The following is a 26,241-nucleotide window of genomic DNA, read 5'->3' on the forward strand; positions in this document are numbered from 1 at the left end:
ATTCCTCTCGTCCCAACCGGAGTCGAGGGTCGAACCAAGATTGAACCAGGTTCGGTTATATTTTCTTCGTATCAATATGAATGCTACTAAGATCTAACTATAATTTTGTTGGATGAAAAAAAATCATCCAAAGTAATGCAGAGTTTAGGTGGGAGGAGTTTAGTCTTTTTGATGGCTCAATTTTACAGTGATTAAATAGGAATTGCAGGAGGGGCAAGCTGATTCTTCAAAAGGGGAGATTCAATAGTTGGACTGGTGGGATACATTTTATGATAAATTCATTCTTTCTTGGAATTTGAATTTTAGTGTCTTCATCTCAATGGAAATTAGCAAAAGTCTATTTGTGTCTTCATCTCAATGGAGATCTTTAAGGGTTTTAAGAAAGTTTAAGCTTTCAGATGGACAACGTCAGTAGGGGTTCCAAAAGGGGATTTGTGGAGTCTCTTATCAACCAGATTTCACAAATGGGTCGGATATACGTTAAATGGGTTTTATTAAGGATTTTTACACTTGAAAGTCACCATGTTAATCTCAATCATTAAATTAGTATTTTACATGTATCACATGGTGGTGCTGTACTACTCTGCTGATTTTTTTCCCAGCTTATACCATCCAGTCAATTTAATTTGCATTCTCTCGGATAAAGATATGAAAATGCTTTGGGTTTCAGACTACCAAAGGTAGGGGGCCTTGGATTAATATATTAGTAGTTTCACTCGATGATTTATAGCCCAGTCATACCTAAACTTAGGGGTGTCAATTTTCAACCTAAACCGTTAAAATTGGATCGAACCGGACTGTTATAGCCCGAACCAATCCTTAATGGGCCGTAATTGGGCTGAGGGTCCTCAGCCCGAACGGTTTCGGGCTGGCCCGGGCCAGCCCGTGTGCGGCCTGTCAGCCCGTTAGTCTTTTGCATAAATAAAATTAAAATATTAAATGTAATTAATTTTTTTTTGGTATTGTTTAAATGTAATTAATGATCCATGAATTTTGGTGTTTGAGACATTGAGACTCGAGTTTGCGTAGTTGATAGTTGAGTGTTAACACGTTTAAGGTTTAAATTTTAAGTTTTAACTTTTTAATTTTCAAATTTCATTTAATTTTATTATTTTAAAATTTAAAAGTCTTAATTAATAACTTTTAACTCTTAAATCTTAATCATTAACTTTTTAATTTTCAAATTTCATGTAGTTTTATTATTTTAAAATTTAAAAGTCTTAATTGATAACTCTTAACTCTAAGTCTTAATCTTAATCGATAACTTTTTAATTTTCAAATTTCATTTAGTTTTATTATTTTAAAATTTAAAAGTCTTAATTGATAACTCTTAACTCTTAAGTCTAAATCTTAATCGCTATTTCACCGTCTACACATGATAGAAAAATTTAAATTCTTTATTTTTTGAGGGTGGAGGGTGGTTTGGATCAAGCTAATGCCATCACTTATCGTTGGATCTACTTGGAGTCTTCATCCTCTATCTTTTGTAGTTTTGTGTGTGAGAAACTAGGATTTGGCCAATCCAGGGTTGGTTGAGCGGTAAGATCCATACTTCTCAGTGGAGATGTTGTGGGTTCAATCCTTGCGGACGGCATTTAATTTCCCGTATTAAAAAAAAAGCACCAGTACCAAAAAAAAAAAAAAAAAAAACTAGGATTTGGAATTGAGGAAAAAATAAAAATAAATTTCAATATTTTTTTTTAATTTAGTCCAAACTGTTAGCCAAACCAAATCCAAATCATTAGGCTAAACCGTTATATTTTAAATGGCTCCAATCCGCATCGTTGACACCCCCAAGCTAAACTAGGTTTTAAAATTTTGACTCACCTGGATGACTCTCCGAGTCGAACTCAGGTTTTCAACCGTAATAAACAGTGAGTTGTTTTTTTTAACCTTTCCTTTTAATTCTTGGAGGAGAAAGAAAGGAAAAACAAAACACACTCCCCTTGGAACCCTAAGGTCGCTCCAGTCGTCCATTTAAGCAGCTATATAAATAGAGTGTCTTTTCGCGTTCGTGACTTTGAATTTGCAGTTGGTGCTCACAGGCGGGAATAGAAGAAATATGTCGTCTTCTACAGTTTTTAGGGGCTGCAAGGCGCTCATGGCAGCTGCGAAGACGGCGGCCAAAGCATCAGTTGCTACGTCCTCGAAAGTCGCTGCTCCGAAGCCTCGAGCACCGTCTCGCCCGAGCGGCATCTTAAAGGTTACAGATGTTTCTCCTGCTTTGCGCAATTTCCTTGGCGTCCCTGAGGCTTCTCGTACCGATGCTGTCAAGAAAATCTGGGAGTACATCAAGCTTAACAATCTCCAGGTATTCTCTCGTCTGCTGCTTCTTCTTCTGTGATTCTAACGAAGGAAAGGAACTTAATATTTCAATAAAACAGGTCGTCTACTTCTGCTTCGTTAGATTATCTGTTTTGTTGAACCTTTATATTATGTTCTTGCTCACTGATTCTCTGACTCAATGCTAGAGGCGGTGGCTATCCGCGTGATGATGAAATGAAATTACTATTTTTTGTTGATGTGTCTAGCAGAGCTGTGATTACATATTATTCAGTCTTTTGATCCCTCTTATGTATTCCTCTTTGTTTTTACCCCGGGGTCGCCCAAGGCGATTAGGATCACGTGCATTTTTAACTCTGATGTTTTGCCTGTTGCTTGTTCTTTCCCGGTGAGCCTGATATGGTTCCTAGCTGTCTAGGGTTTGAATGTTGGGGAAATGCAGAATGACAAATCAAATTTGTCTGTTGGACAAAATTTTGCATGCATTAGAGTATTTTCCGTTACCTCTGAAGGCTCTTAGTGATGTAGAACTTGGACGGACTGGAACCAGCCAAGGAATGAACCAGCTAGGAACAGTTTGAACAAGTATTGGAGCCCAACTTGAACAAGACTAGAAGGTTTCTTTGTTCTTCAATTTTGACCAGTCAACCTAGAGTGCTAGAATAGAATAAATCATGAAAAGAAGCGGCCAAAATATTGTTCATATTATGGTTACGTGAATCGTGTCATAGTGATGTAACCTAGGGATACTGGGCCAGATATAGGATCTTTTATTAAGAACCAGCAGGTTCTCAAGATATTTAATCCTGCAGTTTGAGGTGTGGAACTCAATGGACAGCAGCTAACTTGCACCAAAATACACTAGAATCCCTGTGGCTAGGTTTGGTTTGATTTCCAATCCTTGGAGCTATGTAGAGGAGGATCTAGGGTTGACTATGGGATGGTTCTAGGCTTGGTTAGGCTAGAATTAATTTTCTGTAAATTTAGAATATATCTATTAAGTCTAGGGTGGAAAAATCAGGTCTCCTAGTTGGATTAGGACTCTTGAGGTGTTTGTGAGGGTTAGGGTTTGGAGGGGAGGTAGAAAAAGTGTAGGAGAAGGTAATAGCAAAGGGGTTTAGGGTTTGGTGAGTGGTTCATGACAGTTTTAAATGAAGTTAGGTTTTAGGGGTTGTAGAGGTAGAAGATGAATTGCAGAGAATTTGAAAATAAAAGAATGAAGGCCTATTGATGAAGAGGGAAGTAGGAGGGGTGCAATCCTATTAGTGGACGGGGAGTGGGGAAGGTAGTGGATGTTGCTCACTTAGGTTGAGATGATTCCTCTTGAAGATCCCCAAACTCCTCAGTGATTTTAGGGCTGCCACTAGCTTTGAAGATGGTGGACAGAATTGAAATTGTAGAAAGTTGTTTGAAAGCTCAAACCCAGGTTGTGGACTCTTTCCCATGACTCCAAGTCTTCCTTCGATGCTTGTATATTCAATTCATCATAATCTGATTTGTTATATGGTGTGAGGGGCTATTTATAGCCTTGTTACATTGAAGGAAACTAACTCAGACTCAATCAAAGAAACCTACTTAGACTCAACCAAGGGATACTATTTGGATTAGAATTCCCTTGTACAATTGGATTTAACTTCTAAACTAGGAAAAGGACTATTAAATACAACTTGCAAATATTAACTTTGAAGATTTTTGAAGCCCAAGATAATTTTGCATGAAGACTTTATTGTGGGGCTATTTAGAAGCTTACTTTGTTTTCTGTTAGTATTTCTAGTTTCTGTCTTAGTTATTCATACAGCTGGTTGAATTATAAAGCCTAGTAAGCACTAATTCTAGTTAGTTTTTATTTTGTCACTAGTTATTAGGTTAGCAGTTTACATTTTCAGTTTAGAATTTTCTATTTCTTGTAAATATTTAGCTAAGCTATAAATAGACTCTTTGATTGCGATAGAAGATAAGACTTTGGAAAAACTGAATTCTGGCTTAGTAGGTTCGGGTATGGAGTAAAATTCATGTCCAACAGCTGGCATAGCTAGGGTGAGACTCAGGGATTTGATAGCCCGTTTCCTTATGCATTTCTCTTATGTATTATTTCCCCCACCTTTGATACCCCGTGGATTGCTGTGTTTATGGATGTCGCAACATATTGCTGCAGCTGATTTCCCAGATGCTGTATTCCATTCAGATGTGCAAAAAGCTCCACATGAAAGCTTGTGTTCCTCTGAAGAACCCTAAATCATCTTGCCCGCTGCTACTGGTCTGGACCGTTGGCAGTCTTTAGAAGGCCCTGCTGCTGTCCAGAAGCATGTTTTGATTATGTTACTTCTGACTCTTATGCTTCCATCTTCCACTAACCAGATCTTGCTGGGTTTAAGACTACCATTCCATAAAACCTCAATCTCTATAAACCATCAGAAGTTGTTGATATTTTAAGCACTTATTGTCTAGCATACATGCATTGTCTGAACAGAACTTGTAGCAATTCTATAGGCTTTGGTTGGAATCCTAACCTTCTAGTTTTCTAAAGTTTGTTTCTAATGTGGTATTATGATTGAGTTTTCCTACTAAACTATTGGAGCTTGAATTTTGTAATGTCTGCTGCCCTTGGGTTTACTGTCTTACATTACTCAGCATTTTTGTAGGCCCACCACACAGCTGCAGTAACTCCCTTATTCACTAACAACGGTTAGGATTCAAAAATCTATTAATGAGAGAAAGAATGGAGAGAACTCAAAAATCTGATTTCATAATTTATATTAAGGTTACTCCTTTCCCACCATTAACCTATGTAAAAATCACTGATAATCTTGCTCAGTCTCAATAGGTACTCACCTACCACCAATATCACAGCCAAGAATGAACACAGAATAAGGTAGAACAATAAAGATGCTTCATTCAATTCCATTATACGATTACAAGTAAAGCACCATACCCCTTCAACCTTCCATTCATGAATACCAAAACCATTACATCAAACAGCAGCAACGCTATTCACACCAAACCTCACTTGAGAGCCCTGCTTTGTCCAACATGATCAGCTTGCACTAGTCATTTCAAACATCCCCTGTGCCTTGCTCATCCTCCCCTTTGTATCAAAATTACTTCTAACTACCATCTACACCTTACTCCAACCCCCTCTTGCAAAGTTGACCATCTTCTCTGTTCCTCTGCTGTTAGCAAAGGTTGTGGCTGTTGTCCAATATATTTTGGCAACCTGTCCTTTCTGCTGTTGCACTCCACCCTAAACAGGCTGGGTTATTGTGCTTGAGCCCGTGTCACATGGCACCCAATAGTCCCTTGGACCATGGATGTAGTACCACAACTGTACGTTCAAACCATAACACCTAACCGATTATGTATACGGAAGTCTACTGTTATTACAATACCAATCCATCTAGGCTCCACAATTATTTTAAATTACATAATCAAATGAATAACAAACAAACAAATGGAACGTCTTTGTCTTAAGAGGGTAGGATTCTAATCGACTTTTCTTTTTTGGGATGATAATCCTAATCAACTAATTGGGATCCATAAGAGCATGCATAGCATGCACACAGAGCGACATGACTTGTGTCCACCTGCTGAGTGACTACTCCTACACCAATGCCCTCGTATCCCTGGTTCTCCTACTTCTTGAAGGCCCCAACAACTGATCATCATCTTTATCTATAAAAAGGAAATCATGGGTTGCCCTAGTATCAATTACCGTTATTGGTCGGGTGGTACTGCCACTTCCTAACCATGCATCTATAGGAAATCATGCATTCAATCAAATTAGAAATACAAATTAAGATGTGCATGTGTTTGTTTCCCTTCCCTATACATGTTGCCTGCCCTGATCCCTTCTTATCATATTGCGAATGTTCAATCTCACCTTTGCATCCATAGTCATTCCATAGGCCATAGGCCTCATCTTATATGTTCAGCAAGTGGCTGTTGATCGGACTTGGAACATGGCAGTTGATCTCATCAACTGGCCCCAATAGACTGGCACCTCTTCCTTGCTGAACTTCAGATCGGAGGTGATCGGTTCTTAAGCTTCCAAAGAAGGTTCCTTCTATCCAATAACTCTTTCCATGGCTTTTAGGCAGGAGTACCTTCCAATTTGAATGTAGATCATTAGGTTCCTTTTGCTAGATCATTGGCAATTGAGTCGATTCTGGTATTTGATCATAATATTCATTAATCAGTTTTTCTTGGACCATTCCCTCATTGAGATGAGTGCTTCCCTATCCTTATATCTCGAAGCTTTTAGGTTTCCCCTAATTCTAGGTTTAACATGATTAAATCTAGGCTTATTGAATTCAATAGAAGTTTCTGGAGAAGGATGGGGACAGCAGAGTGGCTTCACTAATTCTCTTAGAATGAGGGAAAACATATCAATCCCTTCCCTCAACAGTCCTTGGGTCCCATAGTAACTCTAGTTTTCAATGGATTCTAGAATTAGAATCCGTTATTCATAACGGGATTGATAGGAGGATGATGAGAGGCAGGAAGACTTACCTGGATTTAGAAGTAGTTTTCCTGAATTCAGCAGCCCTAGGTGTGGGCTCCCCTGATCTCCTAGGCCTTTGGGTTTCTCCTTCCTCTCTTGGTTTCTCCCTTGAAAATATGAATTTTGAATTTGGGGTTTAAATAGGCCAAATGGGGGGTGTTTTATGGTTCGAAAGAGCTCCATTCATGAAGTGATTCAAAAACCTTGAATCCATTCGGATCAATCGGTTGGACCTAGCGGTTGAACGGATTGACTGCCAGATGGTCCATCCTGTAGACTGCCATGGTTTTGACAGCAACAGGGTTTTGACCCATGTGCACTGTTTGGGCCATAAGTTGGTTGATACAAGTCTCAGTTGCTCTGATTATTTTTGCATTGTTTCCTAGACTTATAGGGCCTTACTTTATAAGGAGGACCTGACTTCCATTTCTAACTCTAATCTATCCAAATATGGCTGTGAACCTAGCTATACTGTAGTTTTTAGACTATCCAGGTATGTCATATTAACTGATCCTCTGTCTGTGTAACATGCATCCATTATAAGTGTGCAATCTACCTTTGTAATCCTGTTGTGTCGGGGGCCCTTCTCTCCTCTTGGATTCCACTATGGCTACCTTTGTCTTGAACTTGGGTACATTGTCACCCATCTGTATGGACCATAGCATTGAGGTGCCTGATCCTTCGGATTTGGATCCTACATCATAGCACCTGGTTGGGATGTAGTAGGGGTTTTACATCTGCTGATCCTGTCCCTTGTGTGTCTTGCTGAGATTGATCCCTCGTTGCAACTGGTGATGATCCCATGCTTCTCTTATTCCTGCGCTTACACACCTGGATTATTAGGAACAGTGAAGTTCTACCATGAGTGGAGCCCATAAGGCAAGCATGATCTTATATATGGTGTTTTAGGCTCCCAGCTGGTGTTGTTGCTGGCCTCCTATTATTTATCACAAGCATTACAACTTAAGTGGAAAGCTACTTATTTATTGTTATTCTAAACCACATATTGGCGAAATAAGATACCTATTGATCTCTCTAGACTGACATCACTTGACATATTTGCTGGCATGGAATAGTAGCACCTTCGTAAACTCTTATATGTTTAACACTTAGGGAACCTCACCAATTAATTGGACATAAAACTTAGTTATTTAAATATAATTATTTATGTGATGTATCCAAGTGAGGGCTCTTAACAAAGGGCTAATTGATGTGAACCAGACTCATGGCTATTCCAAGAGAGAATTGAGAGCTGAAAAGGGCATAGGTTGCTGCCCGGCACCCTACGGCTCTGAAGGAAAATTGCACCAAGTGAGGGTATGTTGGTAACTTGGGAAGTCCTAAACAAGCGTGAATTGGGTTAGTTGGATTCAGTGTGTTAGGAGTCTAACTCTGTGATGCAGAATTAAAGACATATCTAAGAAAGAAAAGGCCCATTGGGTTAGGCCCATAAAAGGCCTAAAGCTATCACCTAAATCCACCCATGGTTTTCATGGGCTAGGACTGTTTTAGTTGGTTAAAGTTCGCCCACATATGTTGAACTTTATAGTCTAGACCTAAGCTCAAGTCTAGATTTTAAAAAGTCAATAAAAGGGGCTGTGGTTTGAAAATAAAGAACTTATTGTCAAAGGAGTTTTCCTTTGTCAAAGAGGTAGGTAGTAGTTGAGTTATTAATAGGTAGGTGGTGTTAGCTAGTGGTTGGATGTTACCATTAGTGTTTGTCTCTTTAGAATGCTATATAAAGAGACTTATGTAAGAAGTGAAGACACAACTTATGAATTGAAATCAAATTGCATGCTAGAATTCCTCCTCTTTGGAGAACCCTTGTGTTTGATCAAGGTAGGTTGGTGTTCGATCCAATCGATCCACTTTGCGGTGTGAAGCCCGGGTGTTACATGTTACATTGTTATTGTCACTTTCTTCATTATAGTTCTGCCCCTAGTTGAAGATCTATTTAGCCCGTTATAATACCATTCTAGTTTCAACCCTCTTTCCCATCTAAACTCTGTTTCACCTTAAGTCCATCAAATTTGCAATTTACTCTTTGTGAAAAGGTCCTATTTGGGTACTGTTTTGATCAATCAAATTCGGTATCTACATTACTCTGTTTTGATTTTGGTATTTGATTTACTTTTGGTCAAGTTGTTATTGTTAAAGAGTCCTAGTCTAGTTAGGAGTCCTATTTAGAGAAGGATTCCTTTAGTTGTGTTCAAGTTTTACTAGGAAACTAGTCCTGTCCTTAATTTTTGGTTGTGATTCAGTCTATGATTAGTTAGATAGAAGTCCTAGTTTAAATAGGAGTTCTACTAAAAATATAATTCCTTTTAGTTGCAAGTTCACTTAAAGTAGAACTATTTGTTTTATTGAGTCCTAGTAGAATGCTTCTATGTAAGGCTATAAATATAGGCCAATACTTGTAAACAAATCAGTTCTGATGATTAATGAAAATTGATTGAAGGAGGAGGTTTCGAGGGGAGTGTTGAAGGAGGAAACCCTGCGGTTGCATTGGTTGGTGTCTTCTTCAGCAAATTTTGCATTCCCCTTCTCCTAAAAACAGTAGGTCATCATGCTTCAAATTTTGCGTTACCTTTCTACTAAAAGCAGTAGGTTGTCATGCTTAACAGTACCCCTACTCCCTACTCCCTACCCTTGCGTTACCTTTCTACTAAAAACAGTAGGTCATCATGCTTCAAATTTCTCCTAGTTCTTCCCCTTCTTCCTCTTGCACCACCACTTGTCCTTCCTAAAAACTTCAAATCCTAGATCCCACAACCCCTAACCCAAATCCCATCCCCTTTAGGAAACTTTACCACCCCCTTTCCCTTCCCTAACTTTTGACCTAACCATGGTTTGAGATCTTGGTCCCTCAAAATGCTGAGATGTGGTAAAAATCCTCGTCAACTCGATCTAACTCAAAGGCCCACCTTGGTGGGTAGTAGCACTCAGTTTGGGCTAGAGTAGGGTATTTAGTCTAATCTAGGCCTTTCTAAACACAGTGGAGGGTTTAGATTTGTGAGAAAACAAGTGTACGTATGAGTTCCAACTCAACCCTAACTTTGAAACTAATATGCTGTAGGAGTGAATATGTAGACTTATAAAACATGACACAACAACCATTACTTGATATAAATGAACAAGTAATACATCAAACATGTTCACATTACAATATCAGTGATGTAAACCAGGTCTAGGGCTAAAGGATAATTTGGTAATTTCCCTTGACTTAGGGTTTGCCCAGTGATGAGCACATTTATGTGTGAAATCTTAGGGTATAAAGCATGCATTTTATACACTTAGAGTGGAGTTACCTTGGATTTTATGTTGTTTTTGCAGATTTTAGGACTTTTCAAGATTTAAGCAAATATTTGGAGTTTTGGGCTTGAATCATGCAATTTTACACGTCAAAAAGCCCATTCAAATTCTCACATGCGAAAATGGGCCTGATCTGGAGTATGATGGGCTAGAGATGTGTGATTGGCCAACTCCGAAATATTGAAGAGATAAAGAAGGCAAATTTGATCTATAGGTGAGATTATAAATTATCAATCGAATCTACAAAGATATTATTGAGAGAGTCCACATGGAGAAGAGAGTCCTTGCATACTTCAATATCTTATTTTCTATTTGGGATTTGATTAAAGAAAGAAAAAGAGGAAAAAGAATTATATTCAGATAAGGATAAAGCAAAAATCCCGTTTTTGAATGTCTCTGTTCAGTTTCGATCAAGTCCTTCATCGAACGGTCATCTGATGTCCGATCGTGCTGAATTTTGGAGGAGAGCTTCACGACTACTTAAACCTCAAATCCAACGATGGAATTATGCATCTGATCTCTCTTAGTCGGTAGCGATCGATGCGTCAAAACCCTAATTGGCTGAGTCAGATAGGAACCCTGAGTTTTATTCAAATTCAGCCGTGCCTCATATCTCATGTAAACTCTATAAAAGGAGAGCATACTCCATCAAAGGAGAACGGGTTCTAGAGCTTAGTAGAAGCATTCTTTCTTCTCTCTTCAGTTTATTTAGGCTTTCTTTAGTTTTCTTTGCTTGCATTTGTTAGATTTTAATTTCTAGATTGAATGTTTAGGTTTAACTTTTTTATGTAATGCAATTCAAGTTCAAGTTTCAAGTTTTTAGATTCGTTTTTCTCTGGGTCTAGCAATTGCAGATTTAGATCATTCTAGATCTAGATCTGGTTGTTAGGGTTTGGTTGAGATTCGAATCGTTTGTTCAATTCGCAAGTAAGTAACTTTCTTCATTAATCGCCTCTCCTCCCTCCATTCCCGCTTTTATCTACCCCTCCATATTCTTAATTTAGGATTTACTTTCAACATTTATTATTGTTCTCCCTTCCCCTGGGTCCTTGATCAGAGATGCCTACAGTTGTGCCTCTCTTTGGTTAAGGTTTCCATTTTACTTTCTGCAATTTACTTTCTGTTATTTATTTTCTGCAATTTACTGTCAGCATTTATTTATTGTTCTCCCTTCCTCTGGATCCTTGATCAGAGATGCCTACAGTCGTGTCTCTCTTTGGTTAAGGCTTTCTTTTCCTTTTATTGCTTTGTTTATTGTTTTGTTATTTACTTGCTGCACTGTTTATTTTCTTTAATATCCGTTCCCCCGATCGATGGACTGTAAGCTACGGCAAAGGGTTCACGGTCAAAGTCATTATTATTATACTCCCCTTCCCTCGATCCAGAGCTGACACTCGGATCACTTCCCTTTTCCTTTTATTCTTATAACTTGACTGTGAAATTAAAAGTAACCGCAAGCGCACGTTATCGTGTAGCTAACGGGTCAATCTCAAGGAGATATGCCACTTAGAATTCAACCTCATAATAGTAATGCGAGAGTGGAATGATTCAATTTTTGTTAACTAATTAACTAAACTAAGCGATCCTAATCTATACATCTAATGCAATCGAATTGAAACGAAAAATAAATTAAACACAATCAATGCATAAATAAAACATAGGAAAAAAATGCGAATAATAAAAATAAAAGGAAAAGGGTAGTGATCCGAGTGTCAGCTTTGAATCGAGGGAAGGGGAGTATAATAATAATGACTTTGACCGTGGACCCTTTGCCGTAGCTTACAGTCCACCGATCAGGGGAACGGATATTAAAGAAGAAAAAAAACCATGCCAGAAAGTAAATAACAAAGCAATAAAAGGAAAATGAAGCCTTAACCCAAAGAGAGGCACGATTGTAGGCATCTCTGATTAAGGATCCAGGGGAAGGGAGAACAATAAATAATACAGAAAGTAAATAACAGAAAGTAAAATTGAAACCTTAACCAAAGAGAGGCACGACTGTAGGCATCTCTGATTAAGGATCCAGGGGATGTGAGAACAATAAATAAATGCTGAAAGTAAATCCTAAATAAAGAATATGGAGGGGTAGATAGAAGCGGGAATGGATGGAGGAGAGAAGATTAATAAAGAATGTTACTTACTTGCGAATTGAACAAACGATTCGAATCTCAACCAACCCTAACAACCAGATCTAGATCTAGAATGATCTAAATCTGAAATTGCTAGACCCAGAGAAAAACGAATCTAAAAACTTGAACTTGAATTGCATTACATTAAAAAAAAAAATTAAACCTAAACATTCAATCTAGAAATTAAAATCTCACAAATGCAAGCAAAGAAAACTAGAGAAAGCCTAAATAAACTGAAGAGAGAAGAAAGAATGCTTCTACTAAGCTCTAGAACCCGTTCTCCTTTGATGGAGTATGCTCTCCTTTTATAGAGTTTACATGAGATATGAGGCACGACTGAATTTGAATAAAACTCAGGGTTCCTATCTGACTCAGCCAATTAGGGTTTTGACGTACTAATCGCGCTGACTTAGAGAGATCAGATGCATAATTCCATAGTTGGATTTGAGGTTTAAGTAGTCGTGAAGCTCTCATCCAAAAATCAGCACGATCGGACATCGGATGACCGTTTGACCGTTTGATGAAGGGCTTGATCGAAACTGGACAGAGACATTCAAAAACGAGATTTTTGCCTCTTCCTTCTCTAAATATAATTCTTTTTCCTCTTTTTCTTTCTTTAATTAAATCCCAGATAGGAAATAAGATATCGAGGTATGCAAGGACTCTTTTCCATTTGGACTCTCTCAATAATATCTCTGTAGATTTGATTTAAAATCTCAGCCGTAGATCAAATTTGCCTTCTTTATCTCTTCAATATTTCGGAGTTGGCCCATAATCACACATCTTTAGCCCATCATGCTCCAGATCAGGCCCATTTTCGCATTTCAGAATTTGAATGGACTTCTTGACGTGTAAAATTGCATGATTCAAGCCCAAAACTCCAAATATTTGCTTAAATCTTGAAAAGTCCTAAAATCTGCAAAAACAACATAAAACCCAAGGTAACTCCGCTCTAAGTGTATAAAATGCATGCTTTATGCCCTAAGATTTCACACATAAATGTGCTCATCAGATTCCCCCACACTTAGACTAAGCTTGTCCTTAAGCAAAAATTAAAGAAAAATAGAAATGCAAGTAAGAAACTAGTGCAACAAAATAAATCCTAACTCACTTTCGTAGGAATCACGGTTACACTTAGCATGTGCAACAAGCCTTTAAACCACTAGGTTCCCCTACAAGACGAGTTTTGTCTCGTGGATGTTTGCAGTGAATATACATCCAAAATTCCAATTCAGCTCAAAATAAAAACATTGCAAATTCCAACTCTAACAATTGGTAAGTATTCATACAGGATCAATAGCTATGACAATTTTTCTCACCATTGATTTAAGATCCCCCACACTTGAACTTTATTACCTCATATTGATTATTGAGACAAAGCATATATCTCAATCAAAGACTCACCTTATATCTTTCAAGTACACCTCTCCTTTAAGCAAAACCACTCATAAAGTAAGGGGACCAAAGACTAAGGCTTTAAAGTATTTTTAACCAAACAATTTTACCAAGGCATTGATGACACTTGTATTTATTTATCTCTTTTCTTTTGAGTAGTGAACTCTACTTTGCTCCACTACGGTTGGCTTGAATAACATGGTAGAGCAAACACCAGAAACCCAAGTTACTTTGTAGCTTTGCTTTGCATATGCCCACATAGATAGTGATGCGAGAGTTCTTTTCAATAATCTCATTCCTAAGAGTTTCGATCAAGTCACCTCGATTCCTGAGTCGGAGTGCCCTGTCTAGTTCCAAGGAATTCAACTTTTATTTTTTTTTTTTTTTTTTTTCATGCCATACACAAAATTGATCTCAACTTCTAGCCAAAAAAAAAAAAAGGACCCACAAAACTCATAGATGGTCCAACGCCTTAAGTTGAGAGCTTTTTATTTTTCTAAGGAAAGTCTCATCTCAACATATATACAAGTTACCTTCCTCTCAACAAGGTTTTTATGTGTTCACGATGGGTACCAAAATCACTCTCATTTCACACATCATAGCAATTGAAAGGGTATGTACACTAACCAAAAGTCAAAGTGAAAATCTACAAAGAAGCTATACCCCCCTACACTTAAGTAATGCAATGTCCTCAATGCATGCATGAAAAGAAGAATAAGGGCAAGGCAAAAGAGGGGTATACCTTTTAGTCAAGATGTGTTTATCATGGGAAGCTTTTGTCTTATCTTCAATAGCAATGTATGATGGGGAAGGCACTCCAAATAAGAAAACATTGCAAATTCAATTGAGTCACATATTAGTCCACATGGTTGGCTTAAATGACATGGTGGAGCAAACACTAGAAACCCAAGTTACTTTGTAGCTTTGCATTATTTATTGTTCTCCCTTGGGATAGCATTACCACATGGGAACTTGAAGACCATTAATTTGTTAGAATTTTAGATAACTCCACTTGTAGACCAACCCAAGTTACTTTGTAGCTTTGCATTATTTATTTACCTAGGGATAGCATTACCACATGGGAACAATTTACTGTCTTATTTTTGAAGAAATTCTTTCCTTTCTTTAAGACGAACACCCAGGAAATCCAACAAACATAGAGAGGTTTTAAGGTCTTAAACAGCAACCTATGCCTGCTTATTATGAAAGTCAGATCTGAATTTAAGTCAAAATTCAGATTTGAAATTTGAAATTCTAGGCAAACTAGGTTTTGGTTAGGTTTGGGAGAGGGCTTAGTCTTGCTGTCCTGCAGTTCTGACTTGAGAAAATGGGAATGTTACTGGTCTGCAATTCAGAAGTTGTTTCAGCGGAGGGTTTTTATGAAAGTTTCCAAAAATTCTGCAAATTCACTTGAAGATGAAATGCAGGAATTTCTAAAATCCAGAAAGTTGGGCTGCTTGGGAAACTAATGTTGGGAATGCAACCTAGTACTAAGGGCAACCAGAAGGGAAGGGAAAGAGGGTTTAATGGGGCTGGGTTTAGGTTCTGCAGGTGGCGTTCTCGTGTGGTGGCAGCAGGCAAGGTGGTGGTGGGGAACTTGTGGGTGTTAGGGGAGATGGGGGAGGGGGCTGGGGAAGTTGTGGGGGTTAGGTTGCTGTGAAGACACGGCAGCAAGAGGGGAAGAGTTTCTATGGCGCACAAGAAAGGGGAGCGGTTGGAGAGGCTGCGGATAAGAGAGTGAGCACTGGGATGGGGTTGGGGAGCCCTTGAACTTACTTGAATGCTTGCTGGACTTGATGATTTAACCTTCAGAATTTGAATGCAAGCTGTTTGAATGCTGGAAATCAACTTAAGAACACACTCAAAGACAGCTGCAGGGTCCCCCTCAATGGAACCCTGTAACTCAGGCAATTCACACTTTCTTTTTTTGTTTTTAATTCATGAAATTAGACCCCCTCTATGGAACCCTGTAATTCAGGCAATTCACGCTTTTTTTTCTTTTTAGTTTTTAATTCATGAAATCTAAAAATAACAGTGCATGCAAAGTTATAGCCTAGAATAACGGACTCTGACTTCAATTGGGATATCCATACTAGTAGCATCCCATTACATATTGGATTGGACTTTTATCCAAAACTACTAACATATAAAATAAGGAATCTTATCCAAACTACTAAATAGGACTCTTTCCAAGCAACTTCTACTAAAAAATAGAATACTTCAAACAGATCCAAACCTGACTCAAATTGCAACATTTGACTCTTAACTAAAATGCTGAAAAATGCCTAAATTAATTACTAAGGTAAATTAAGGGCTAGAATGCCCAAAATAGCCCTCCTTAAGGTTCGACTAGCTCATGGGGGTTTCTTGGAGCCTCATTTTTAGGGGTCCTTGTTTTCACATTGATTGGTGTACTTATAAATTAGACCACGAGAGTAAAATCAATGACTAAGCAACTTTTCCAACTTCTGCCCCACTAGCATTATGCCTAACACCATCTCTATCATTGTAGAACATAGTTTTTTTTTGAAAAAAATGAAGTTTGGGAAGAACATACACCTTGCTTCAAGATTGGCTTCAAGATTTGTACGTCTTTGTTCTAGATGAGCTAAATAGCTTATTGATGCACTCTAGATAGAGATCCAACCAATTTTTCTGGCAAAAAAACAGCCAAAACAGTAAAACCAGCAAAGGTAGGAGTGTCGAGACATGTTGAGATTGAGATATCTTGCATCGTCTTGCTGACATATGTCATTTAGGGCCTGTTTGGTTACTTGAGTCTGGAGATTTAAAAAATCTATCGATTTCAAATCTATGGAGTCATGGTTCATAAGATTAACTGTTTGGTTAGCCTGAATCTTTGAAATCAAATCTGTAGATTCATCTTGAAAAAATATTTATGGAATCATGGTTCAAATGTTTAATGCTTTTATAGTAGGGGGTGAAATCTACCCATAAATCTATGGATTCATGTTCTTAGTGTAAAAAGATGAATCTCTAGATTTCATGAATCCAAGAATTTACACAACCAAATGGATATAAATCTCCCATTTGTGAATCTAGAGATTTTAAATCTCTGGATTCATGTAACCAAACAGGCCCTTAGAGACTTGGTTGAATCAAGATTTAGCTAGATACGAGATCTCAAGTTGACCGGGATCTCGACCGAGATCTTGTATTTTTTAGGGTCATCTTGTTTTGCATGTGATGTTGTCTCGACATCTCAAAAAAAGAGAACTTGGGAAGATTTGTGAGACCTCGAATGATGATCCCAACCTTAGCCCTAACTGCCCTCTTAAACCTTCTAAAGACTGAATCCCTTCCATAGTTGTCACGGCGACAAGGCGATGCGAGGCGGTTTTAGCTAGTTGGGGCGATGAGTCGATGAGGCGCCCTCCGAGGCGCTTTTGAGGCGGTCGAGGCGTTTTAGTGTACATCTCATACACTAATTCATTATAAACATATCTTATATATAATAAAAAAACTAATATTAACCATTTAGCCTACCTCAAGTCATCCAACATACTACAAACAACACATAGTAGGTCCTAAATAAATTTCAAGTATCATACTATCATTAACAAGAATCAAGATACGATAAAATGTAACTAAATACTAAATAGTAAACACATAGATGCATGAACAAAACAAATAAACACTAGACAACATACCTTCATTAAATGTCACCAACACTAGCACCACCTACAACTCTATGGCTTCACCTCCACCATCACCTACAACTCCACCTCTTCTACATTGTTGAGCTGTAGCCAGATATCCTCACAAGTAAAAGAAGAAAATGAAACAAAGCAAATTATATCTAAATAGAAAGTTTTAAATATTTAAGCAAACAGTCCCACTTATATCTAAAATCTAAAATCCAAAGCCCAAATATACCAACACACCCATATTCAAAATTCCCAATAAAAATCCACAATTCATATCCAAAATTCCCAATAGAAAAGTATAATCAGCTAGTCATAATCATCATCAATTAAATTGGTAGCAAGTGGGAGATCTTCTCGAACTTGTTGTTGCCCCAAAGAGGTAGACCTCAAACCAAAATCATCTGCAATGTTCTCATCATCATGCAAGTCTTCCTCTTCTTCCATGTCTCCATCAGACTCAGAGTCATGTTCCTCTTCCTCAACCACCCTCTCCAAAGACCTGCGGCTGCGTCGTGAGTAACATATATTAACTCCACAGTCTCCACCAGATGTTGATCCACTTGGTTGACCTCTCCTCGGTCTATTTTGGCCCTCAAGTGATGAAGATGCCCCTATAGCTCTATCAACAGTGCTCCAAGTAAGATCACCCTCAGGATGGACTAAATCATCAGGCTGATTAACCATCCACTCACTGCTCCAGTCAAGCTCATCAAGGAGTAGTGGATCATAATTTCTAATCTTTAATCGCCTTTCATCGAACCTTTCTTGAAGACGGCGATTGTACTGAACAAAAGCTAGATTATTCAACCTTTCATGTTCCAGCCTATTCCTCTTCTTGGTGTGAATCTGAATTCATAAGCAATTGAAAAGAATCCCAATTCATTCTTCTAAATTTAAATTTAAAAGTGTTTTAAATACTTGAATCACTTAATACTTACAAACTCAAATGTGCTTCAATTCCGTTCACAACCAGAGGAAGAACAACAAAGGCCTAGTATCCTCTGTGCAATCTTTGTAAGCTCAAAAGCAATTCCTCCATGTGTATCTCACCATGCAACTATAGTATTAAAAAAAAAAAGATTAACATAATAGGTAGAGTTACAAACCAAATAATTATAACTAAAAATAAAATATACAAGTAAAAACTTACGAGGACTCATAGTTGTACGCTGTCTGATAGCCATAGCTGTGGAGAAAGGACCTCTAGCTTCCTTGTAGTCATTTACATGGGACAATATCTTATCTTGTTGATGTGCATCAGGCACTAGTCTTCCAACAACTTCATTGAAAGAAGTTTGGAGAGAAGTGATCAACTCATAATCATCCAATCATCTAAGTTGTAGAACTTCCCAGGATTCAAGAAATAGGCTGCACCATATATAGGTCTCTCCATCTGGCACTCCCATCGCCTATCAATGATTTGTATGACTTTCTTCCAAAGTCGTTCTTTGCCTCCAAAATTGTCCTTTATTTTTTTCTTGGCCTCTTGCATGGCTACAAACACTTTAGGCAGTGCGGGTCTTTCATCAGCATCCACAATCCTCAATACAATCATAAGAGGTTGTGATGCTCTAATACAATCCTCCACACCATGCCAAAATGTTGTAGAAAAAGTTGTTTCAGCTACTTCTTCCCTGCTTCTGTCTTAGACAAATTGGAATTTGTCCACTCCTCAGAAATGAATAAGTGCCTTAAATCATCCTTGTGTTTCAACAAGCTTTGCAATGTCAAGAATGAAGTGGCAAACCTAGTCACTGCAACCCTCACAAGATCTCTGCCATTTGTCTTCTGTCTCAAGGCCTCCAGCAATCTTGTGTGCCTATAAATGAAAGTGGTAATTCTCTTCCCCTGAATTATCACTTTCTTATATTGTTTCAAATTCCCAATGTCCTCTAACATCAAATCAAGACAATGGGCTGCACAAGGAGTCTAATATAATTTAGTCCTCTTCTCCATTAATAATGCCCCTGCTGCTTTGTAATTTGAGGCATTATCAGTCACCACTTGAAGTACATGGTCTTCCCCAACTTCTTCAACTTTGCTATCCAATAACTGAAAGAGCATGTTTGCATCTTGCACCTGGCTAGATGCATCCACAGAACCAAGGAAGAATGTTCCCTCTGGACAATTGACAAGAAAATTGATGAGATGCCTACCCTTTTTGTCAGTCCACCCATTAGACATGAGTGTGCATCCATACTTCCTCTAATACTTTTCATACTTTTTCCTTATCTCCATTGTTTTTTCTTTTGCACTCTTCAACAAAGGCACCCTGACTTCATGGTAACTTGGGGGATTATACTTAGAACCATATTGTGCAATAGACTCAACCATCACCTCAAAGCTTTTAGCTTTAACTGCATTGAATGGAATGCCACACTGATACATCCAATCAGCAATGTGGTTATCCACTCGCTTCTTTTCTTCAGGAGATCTCATTCTATTCAAGATGGTTGTTTGAGTAGCACCCTTAGCCCTCATTTCTTCAACAAGTTCTTCAGAAGTGCGTCTAACATGCATATCCATGGGACCCCTTACTGGTGCCTTATTAAGGGCACTTTTCAGTCTCTTTGATGTAGTCCCAGAGCTTGGTATCTTGGAGCACACCTCAACCTCAGACCCCACACTAGGTAATGTAGTTCCTCCACTAGAGGGCCTAGAGGCAAGAATAGGATGTTCTTCTCCAATTTGAATGTCATCATACTCCTCATTATCCAAATCAGTAACAACAACCCTCTTTTTATTTTTCATCAACACTTCATTCATCTCTTGGGCAATTGCTGCAGTGGTCTTGGTGCACTTCACAACATCCCCATATCCACCCACTAGATGTTGCTTCAATCTTTTAATTCCTCCTTTAAAGTTTTTGTTGCACAAACTGCATCTGACTGTATTTCTATCAGCAACATCTGGCCAATACCCATATTTCCACCCTGGGTCATTTGACTTGGCTTTTCTCTTTGGGTCTTTTGAGGGATCATAGGCTTCACCCCCACTAGGAATAGGCTGACTAGGAGCAGCCGCTTGATTATCACTTGAGGGCCTTGAGGTCATTTTAAATAACTAGTAAATATCTACAACAAAAATCATGAAACATACACATATAATCAGCCAAAATAAAAAACAATAATAAAGTTGATAATGATACCGTATAATTTTAATTTTGCATCATACCGCACCACAATAAAATTAAAAATACCCCTCTTATTTAAATATGTTCACCCAAAACTAAATTCAATGGGCAGCAACAATATTCATGATTTTCCATGGAAGCAATAGTGCAATACAAGCTGAATGGGGTAGCAAATGCATTAGTGTTGTGGTACTATGATTCTTGCACACTCTAATGCCAATCTTATCATTCCAAGTGAAAATGGCGGCTCTACCTTGCTAGTTCCTTGCCAAAAATAGTTAAATAAATAAATAAAAAATAAGTTGCAAGGAAATCCTCCCAAAAAGAAAAAGTAAACAATTGAGATCTAGAGTTTGTCAAAAATAATCCATAGGTAAAATGGGGCTGGGGTGTTCCTTTTAAGGAGAACTTTTGTCAATTTAGAGCTGTGAGATCCCAATATATGATTGTTATCCACAGTGCTAACAAATGCATGCAGCCAAAATTAATAGTTTATAAAATCATAGTATTAAAGGCCTCATAAATCAGAGCATTAAATACAGACTATTGACAAAATAAAATCTTCATCCACAGGTAACTATAACAACAGAAAAAGGAGCCTTTCAGCAACTAACATCACAATTCACAAGCCATTAAAATAGCATGGAAAACAAAAACTATCTAGCCATCGAGCTTTAAATTACCATACAAATTTTAGCAAAAATTCATCCTAACAAATTGCAGGAAAAAGAAGAAAAAAAAAAGGGCAACACACAGTGATAAATGATAATATAGTCTAACAGTCATACACCAAGCACTCAAGCAATATATGAGTATATCAAGAATGCAACAACCAAACCAGAAAAAAAAAGGAAAAAAAAAAGCAAGTTGTAACAATCGCAGGAAAAGAAAAAAAATCCGGCGACAAACCGTCGCCTGAGATGGTGACCGACGCCGCTACAATTTGGTCGCTGCAACTACGGTGGCCTATGAGGGGGGGGGGGGGGAAAGAATCAGCAGAAGTAAGAGAGTAGTATGATTCGCATGAACATTGCAGAAGTCGAGCAATTAATTAAAATTTGGACTGAAAAACAGGGTACAATACCCTATTGGTGTCGCCTGAGATGTTTCCAGCTGTCGCCGACATTGCTGGCTGTCACCGGTGATGTCTCTGACTGTCACCGGTGTCGCTGGCTATCACTGGTGGTGTCGTCGATGCTCAGGGAGAGGAGTAGCAGAGGGCGAGACGAGAGTAGCATTGTAGCAGAGAGCTAGAGAGGAAGAAGACTCGAGACTACGTCGCCGGTGTCACAAAGGGCGTCGTCGATGTCACTGGTGGTGTCGTCGATGTCGCCGGCGGCTTCGCCGACGCTTAGGGAGAGAAGTAGTAGAGGGCAAGACGAGAGCAGCACTGTAGCAGAGAGCCAGAGAGGAAGAAGACTCGAGACTACGTCGCCGGTGTCACAAAGGGTGTCGTCGATGTCACTGGTGGTGTCGTTGATGTCGTCGGTGGCGTCGTCGATGTCGCCGGTGGTGTCGCCGATCCTAAGGGAGAGAAGTTGCAGAGGGCGAAGAACCGAGAGGGAAATGAGAGTTAGGGATTTGGGTTGGGTTTCGTTCGATTTACCCTTTTTGCGTGTTTTTATTTATTTATTTATTTTATTGAATTAATGTTAGAAACTGATCCCATGTTTCTCAAGTAGCATTTTATGTAACCATTCAGCCATTAGATGATTTCCAATTGGAATCTACTTTTCAATTCAGTTTTGGCCTTTGATTTGGAATCAATAAAATTGTAAATTTTTTAAAGCCATAAGGCGGTCGCCTAGCAGTAAAATGCGTCCAAGGCGTCGCCTTGGACGCTTAGGGGACGCCTCATAAGCTGAGGCGAACACCTTATGGCATGCCTTTGAGGTGACTCTCGCCGCACTCTCTCTCAAACCGCCAGGACGCCAAGGCGTCGCCTTGACAACTATGATCCCTTCCCCTAAACTATAATCCCCATATCACTTTCCTAAACCTTTTTCTTATTTTTATTTTTACTTTTATTTTTCTGAAGTTTTTGCACTTCTCTAAGGACCTAAATTCAAGCTAAGATTTATGACAATCTAACTGTTAGATCTGCCCCAAACAATAAGAACCTCATCCCTCCAACCCCAGTGACTTTTACTCCCAACTTCAGCTAAATCAGATCAACCAAACCCTAGTCTAAACCTAAATTCTTTTGCTGCCCTACGTTCCCAAAAAGACTGAACCCTAGGACTTCTGGAATTCAAGCTTGCTGTTTTGAGCTTGTGTTTAATAAAACCTAGTTTTAAAGCCTACACGAATCTACTATCCCTTCCCTACAAGCCCTAACAACCCTGTCAGCCCCTATGCACTAACCTCAAAGCTTAGGAACCCTACAACTTTGTACTGCAGAATTCAATTTGATTGATCCTACAACTGGCCCTCAATTTAGCAGTTACATCATCAATCCTTGCAAAAATTAGAAAAAATAGAACCAAGTAATAGAATTTTGGATAAGGGCTGTGAAGGGTTGTTTTGGGGATTTTAGGACCCTGGATTGAGGTGTGGCTAGAGATTGTAGGCCCTAATGAAGGACCGTTTCAGCCTATTCCAAATTCTCCTAATTTTTTGGGGATTTAGTTGAGTTAAATTAGGAACCATTAATTTAAAAATTGACCCCGAACCAACAGCGGAAACTTCACTCTGCCTATACTTGGTACTTGTAGCCTATGATGCATGTAAACTGAAACAGCAAAATAACTGAAGCAGTAACTCGTTCATATTCTGGAAGAAATCTGAATCCTCAAGTTTGCACTGGCTAAAAAATCCTTTCTTATTCTGTCTTTCCATGTTATCGTTTAACAGCTTCTTTGTGACTAGTCTTTCACTAAAGGTTGCGCTACATCTTTCATTCCATTCCCCTAAAGTTGCAGTCTCATTCATACCCTAAAAACACATTAACCTAGCCCTCCAAAACAACCCTCAACTATCTCCTAACTTTTAGGAACTTTCGAGATTTCACCAATTTAAAATCAGTGCTAGATCTGACTTTGTTAAGTACTGTGCTAAAGCGCCATCTCCATTGGATCAGCACAGCCTACAAAGCCCTACACAGTTTGGTTCAAGTTCCCCAGGTAATATATTGGTTTTGACCTTTGGTTGGTCCCCAATTTCGATGCTATCTTATGCTGACTTTAGAAAGGTTTGCTATTGTGGGCTTTCACAGGGGAAAAAGAAAAGAGACAAAGAATAAGGAAAACAAAGGAATACACAGGGCAAGGGGGAAGGAACCACACAATCTAACTGCAAATAACACTCAAAATTCTATCTCAATTAGCCCTAATAATGCTTGGTTTCAAGCATGTATTTAAAGACAAAAAAACACATCCTAGTTGAAATGCAATTCAAACTCTTTATCTCTGACGTAATCCTACATAGGAAAACTAACTTGATTAAAAGACTGAAAATAAAAAGTCTTGGACCTGTTTTTGTTAGGTTTGTGTTGCCAGTCCAACCAATCTATTAATACTGCGTCAACATCACGGTGAGTCTCTTGTATGAAGCATTGTTTGATATTTGTGGTGGTGATGTATTCATGTAGAAGAGTTCATCATTTTTGTCAAGTTGATCAGACAATTCAAGGAACGGGAAAGTGGAACCTGCCTAGGTGTGCAGTATGTGTAATATTACAATTACTATATAGAATGTGACTAACTATATATAATTATGCTTGTATGCAATATAAATGCCATATCAATGTGATATGTTATTATTATTGCTAGTAATGACCGATTATGACGAAACCAATGCACAAGAAACAAAACATGTGGCTGTTAGATAAACATCTTAGTGGAAAAAGAAGTTTCTGTTAGATAAACATATTCATAATAAAAAAAGTTGCTACAAAGTACGGCATAAACTTGTGAAGTCAAACAGAGACATTCTGTGATAGGATTATAACAAAACTCATAGGTGCTTGGACAACAGTACACAGCTGCTTTGGGAATTGTGGTTCATTGTATTTTCCATTGTATGCTTAAGTCCTGTTTTATATATACACAGAAAGGCCTTCTCCTAGAATCCCCAAGCACAAGTTGGGGAAGGCATTGATTCCTGGTCAGTGTCCAGAATAGAGAACTATGGATGTAATGATTTGTCTCACAGTTTAACAAATTTGAATTTGATAATTTTTTCTTGAACCATTGCCAGTTCGATTAAACATGTTTGTCACATAATACAGTTATTTGATTTCGGTGAAAGCTTTCCATTTTGGATTAAACATTTCTGTCAACAAAGTTGCAGTTGCTTCGCAAAGTAAGATAAGACTTGTTATCTCTGATTGCGTGCCTTATGGATGCTTTACAGAACCCTACAAATAAAAGGGAGATACGTTGTGATGCAAAGTTGAAGACTATATTTGATGGGAAAGATACGGTTGGGTTCCTCGAGATTGGAAAATTGCTGACTCCCCATTTTGTGAAAGCTGGCTGAGACTAATCACACAGTATGTTGGTACATACTTTTTATCATTGTTCACTATCATTGTTAACTCTTGGTTGTGGTGGGGTTCATTTTGTTAGTCTTTTTAACTTTTGAAGTGGAATTCGTTCGGAACTCGCCTTAGAAACTTAGGATGAAGTTTATGTACAAAATGGTTAAGATGGACTTTCTTCGTTTAGGTTCTGGAAGGAAGTTTGCCCACTGCTATTCTTGGCTAGGTGGAAACTTGTCATCAGTGCCTGGCATCAACAATGCCTGGAGTTACCCACATTGCTAGCCTCTACTTTATTCATGATCTATACATTCAGATTTAATCTGGTCCTTGGCCATGGTTCTTTGATGGATCAGAAAAGATGGAGTTGATTAATTGGAAGCTGTAGGTCAGGTTGTTTGTCATTTAACAATAGGTGGAATTCAGGGCCAATGGTTTGCAATAAGAGATTCATGAAAATGAATTGGTAACTAGATGATATTAGTTGTACTTTTTTTTTTTTTTTTGGGGGGGGGGGTGTTGAATATTACATTTCTGCTAGATACGGGCTGAAGATTGATGAACATATTTACCTTGTGGGTAAAATTCGACCTTATTAGGAAACTCACGGGAAACTGATGTAGTCTTAGTTTGCTTCCTTCAGTTCTGGGCATTTAATGCACTGACGGTTAACCTATACATCTTGGCCCGTCGGATGGAGATTTTGTCGAGATCGAAATCTCGACTGTAATTTTGGATCCGATGGTTTGAAATTTCGTTTGACCATTAATGCACATGATGGAAGCAATTTGCGTCTTGGTCTTAGTGATAATGGTGGAATAACCATAGAGTGAAACACCTTTAGGCATCAGCCATGGACGTGATATGCGTTGAAGTTGGATGGATCATGGAAAGAGCATCTAATAAATGAACACCGAAGATGCTGGCTATCCTTTAGAGGAGATAGAGACTATGCTGGCAGCGCTGGAGTCTCCACTTGAATAGGTTACTGAGAGCTCCAAAGGCTCAAAAATAGCAGTGATTGGGACAGTTTATTCTGAGCGAAAGATTATCTGTGCTCCTATATATCAAATAGGTGACGGACATTAAAAACTTGATTTTAAATAAAAAAGTTCCACTAGTCTTTTATTTCATCTTAATTTTAGTCTTCTATTTAGCGTATAGGTGTGTACGTACTGCCGTTCGTAGCAGAGGAATTCTTTTTTAGTATAGCCGTGTGTCTTTTCTCTCTGTCTATTTACGGTTGCTACTTCAGTATGATTAGTCCTCAATTTTAGATTTTCCATCACTCGATCTGGGCGAATTCGAAATGTAAGTTAGGCCCTTCCTTCGATTTGTCCACG

The 26,241-nt window shown here is 38.4% G+C and overlaps 1 protein-coding gene across 1 annotated transcript; it reads left to right on the forward strand.

Moving 5' to 3' along the window:
* Positions 1-1,929: 1,929 nt before the first annotated feature.
* On the forward strand, positions 1,930-25,354 carry LOC149012978 (upstream activation factor subunit spp27-like). Its single transcript, XM_089157876.1, has 2 exons — positions 1,930-2,311; positions 24,772-25,354. Exons 1-2 carry the CDS (start codon positions 2,063-2,065, stop codon positions 24,895-24,897), a joined length of 375 nt encoding a protein of 124 aa, XP_089014002.1. The 5' UTR covers positions 1,930-2,062; the 3' UTR covers positions 24,898-25,354.
* The last annotated feature ends 887 nt before the right edge of the window (positions 25,355-26,241 follow it).

This window comes from Hakea prostrata, chromosome 6 (genome assembly GCF_041222555.1).
Source record: "Hakea prostrata isolate BN-2017 chromosome 6, UWA_Hpros_2, whole genome shotgun sequence".
In the NCBI taxonomy this organism is placed as follows: domain Eukaryota; kingdom Viridiplantae; phylum Streptophyta; class Magnoliopsida; order Proteales; family Proteaceae; genus Hakea; species Hakea prostrata.

Coding starts and splice junctions, on each gene's coding strand:
- LOC149012978 (XM_089157876.1), top strand. CDS start 2,063: ATGTCGTCTTCTACAGTTTTTAGGGGCTGCAAGGCGCTCATGGCAGCT. Junction 2,312..24,771: donor TCAAGCTTAACAATCTCCAG/GTATTCTCTCGT, acceptor GATGCTTTACAG/AACCCTACAAATAAAAGGGA.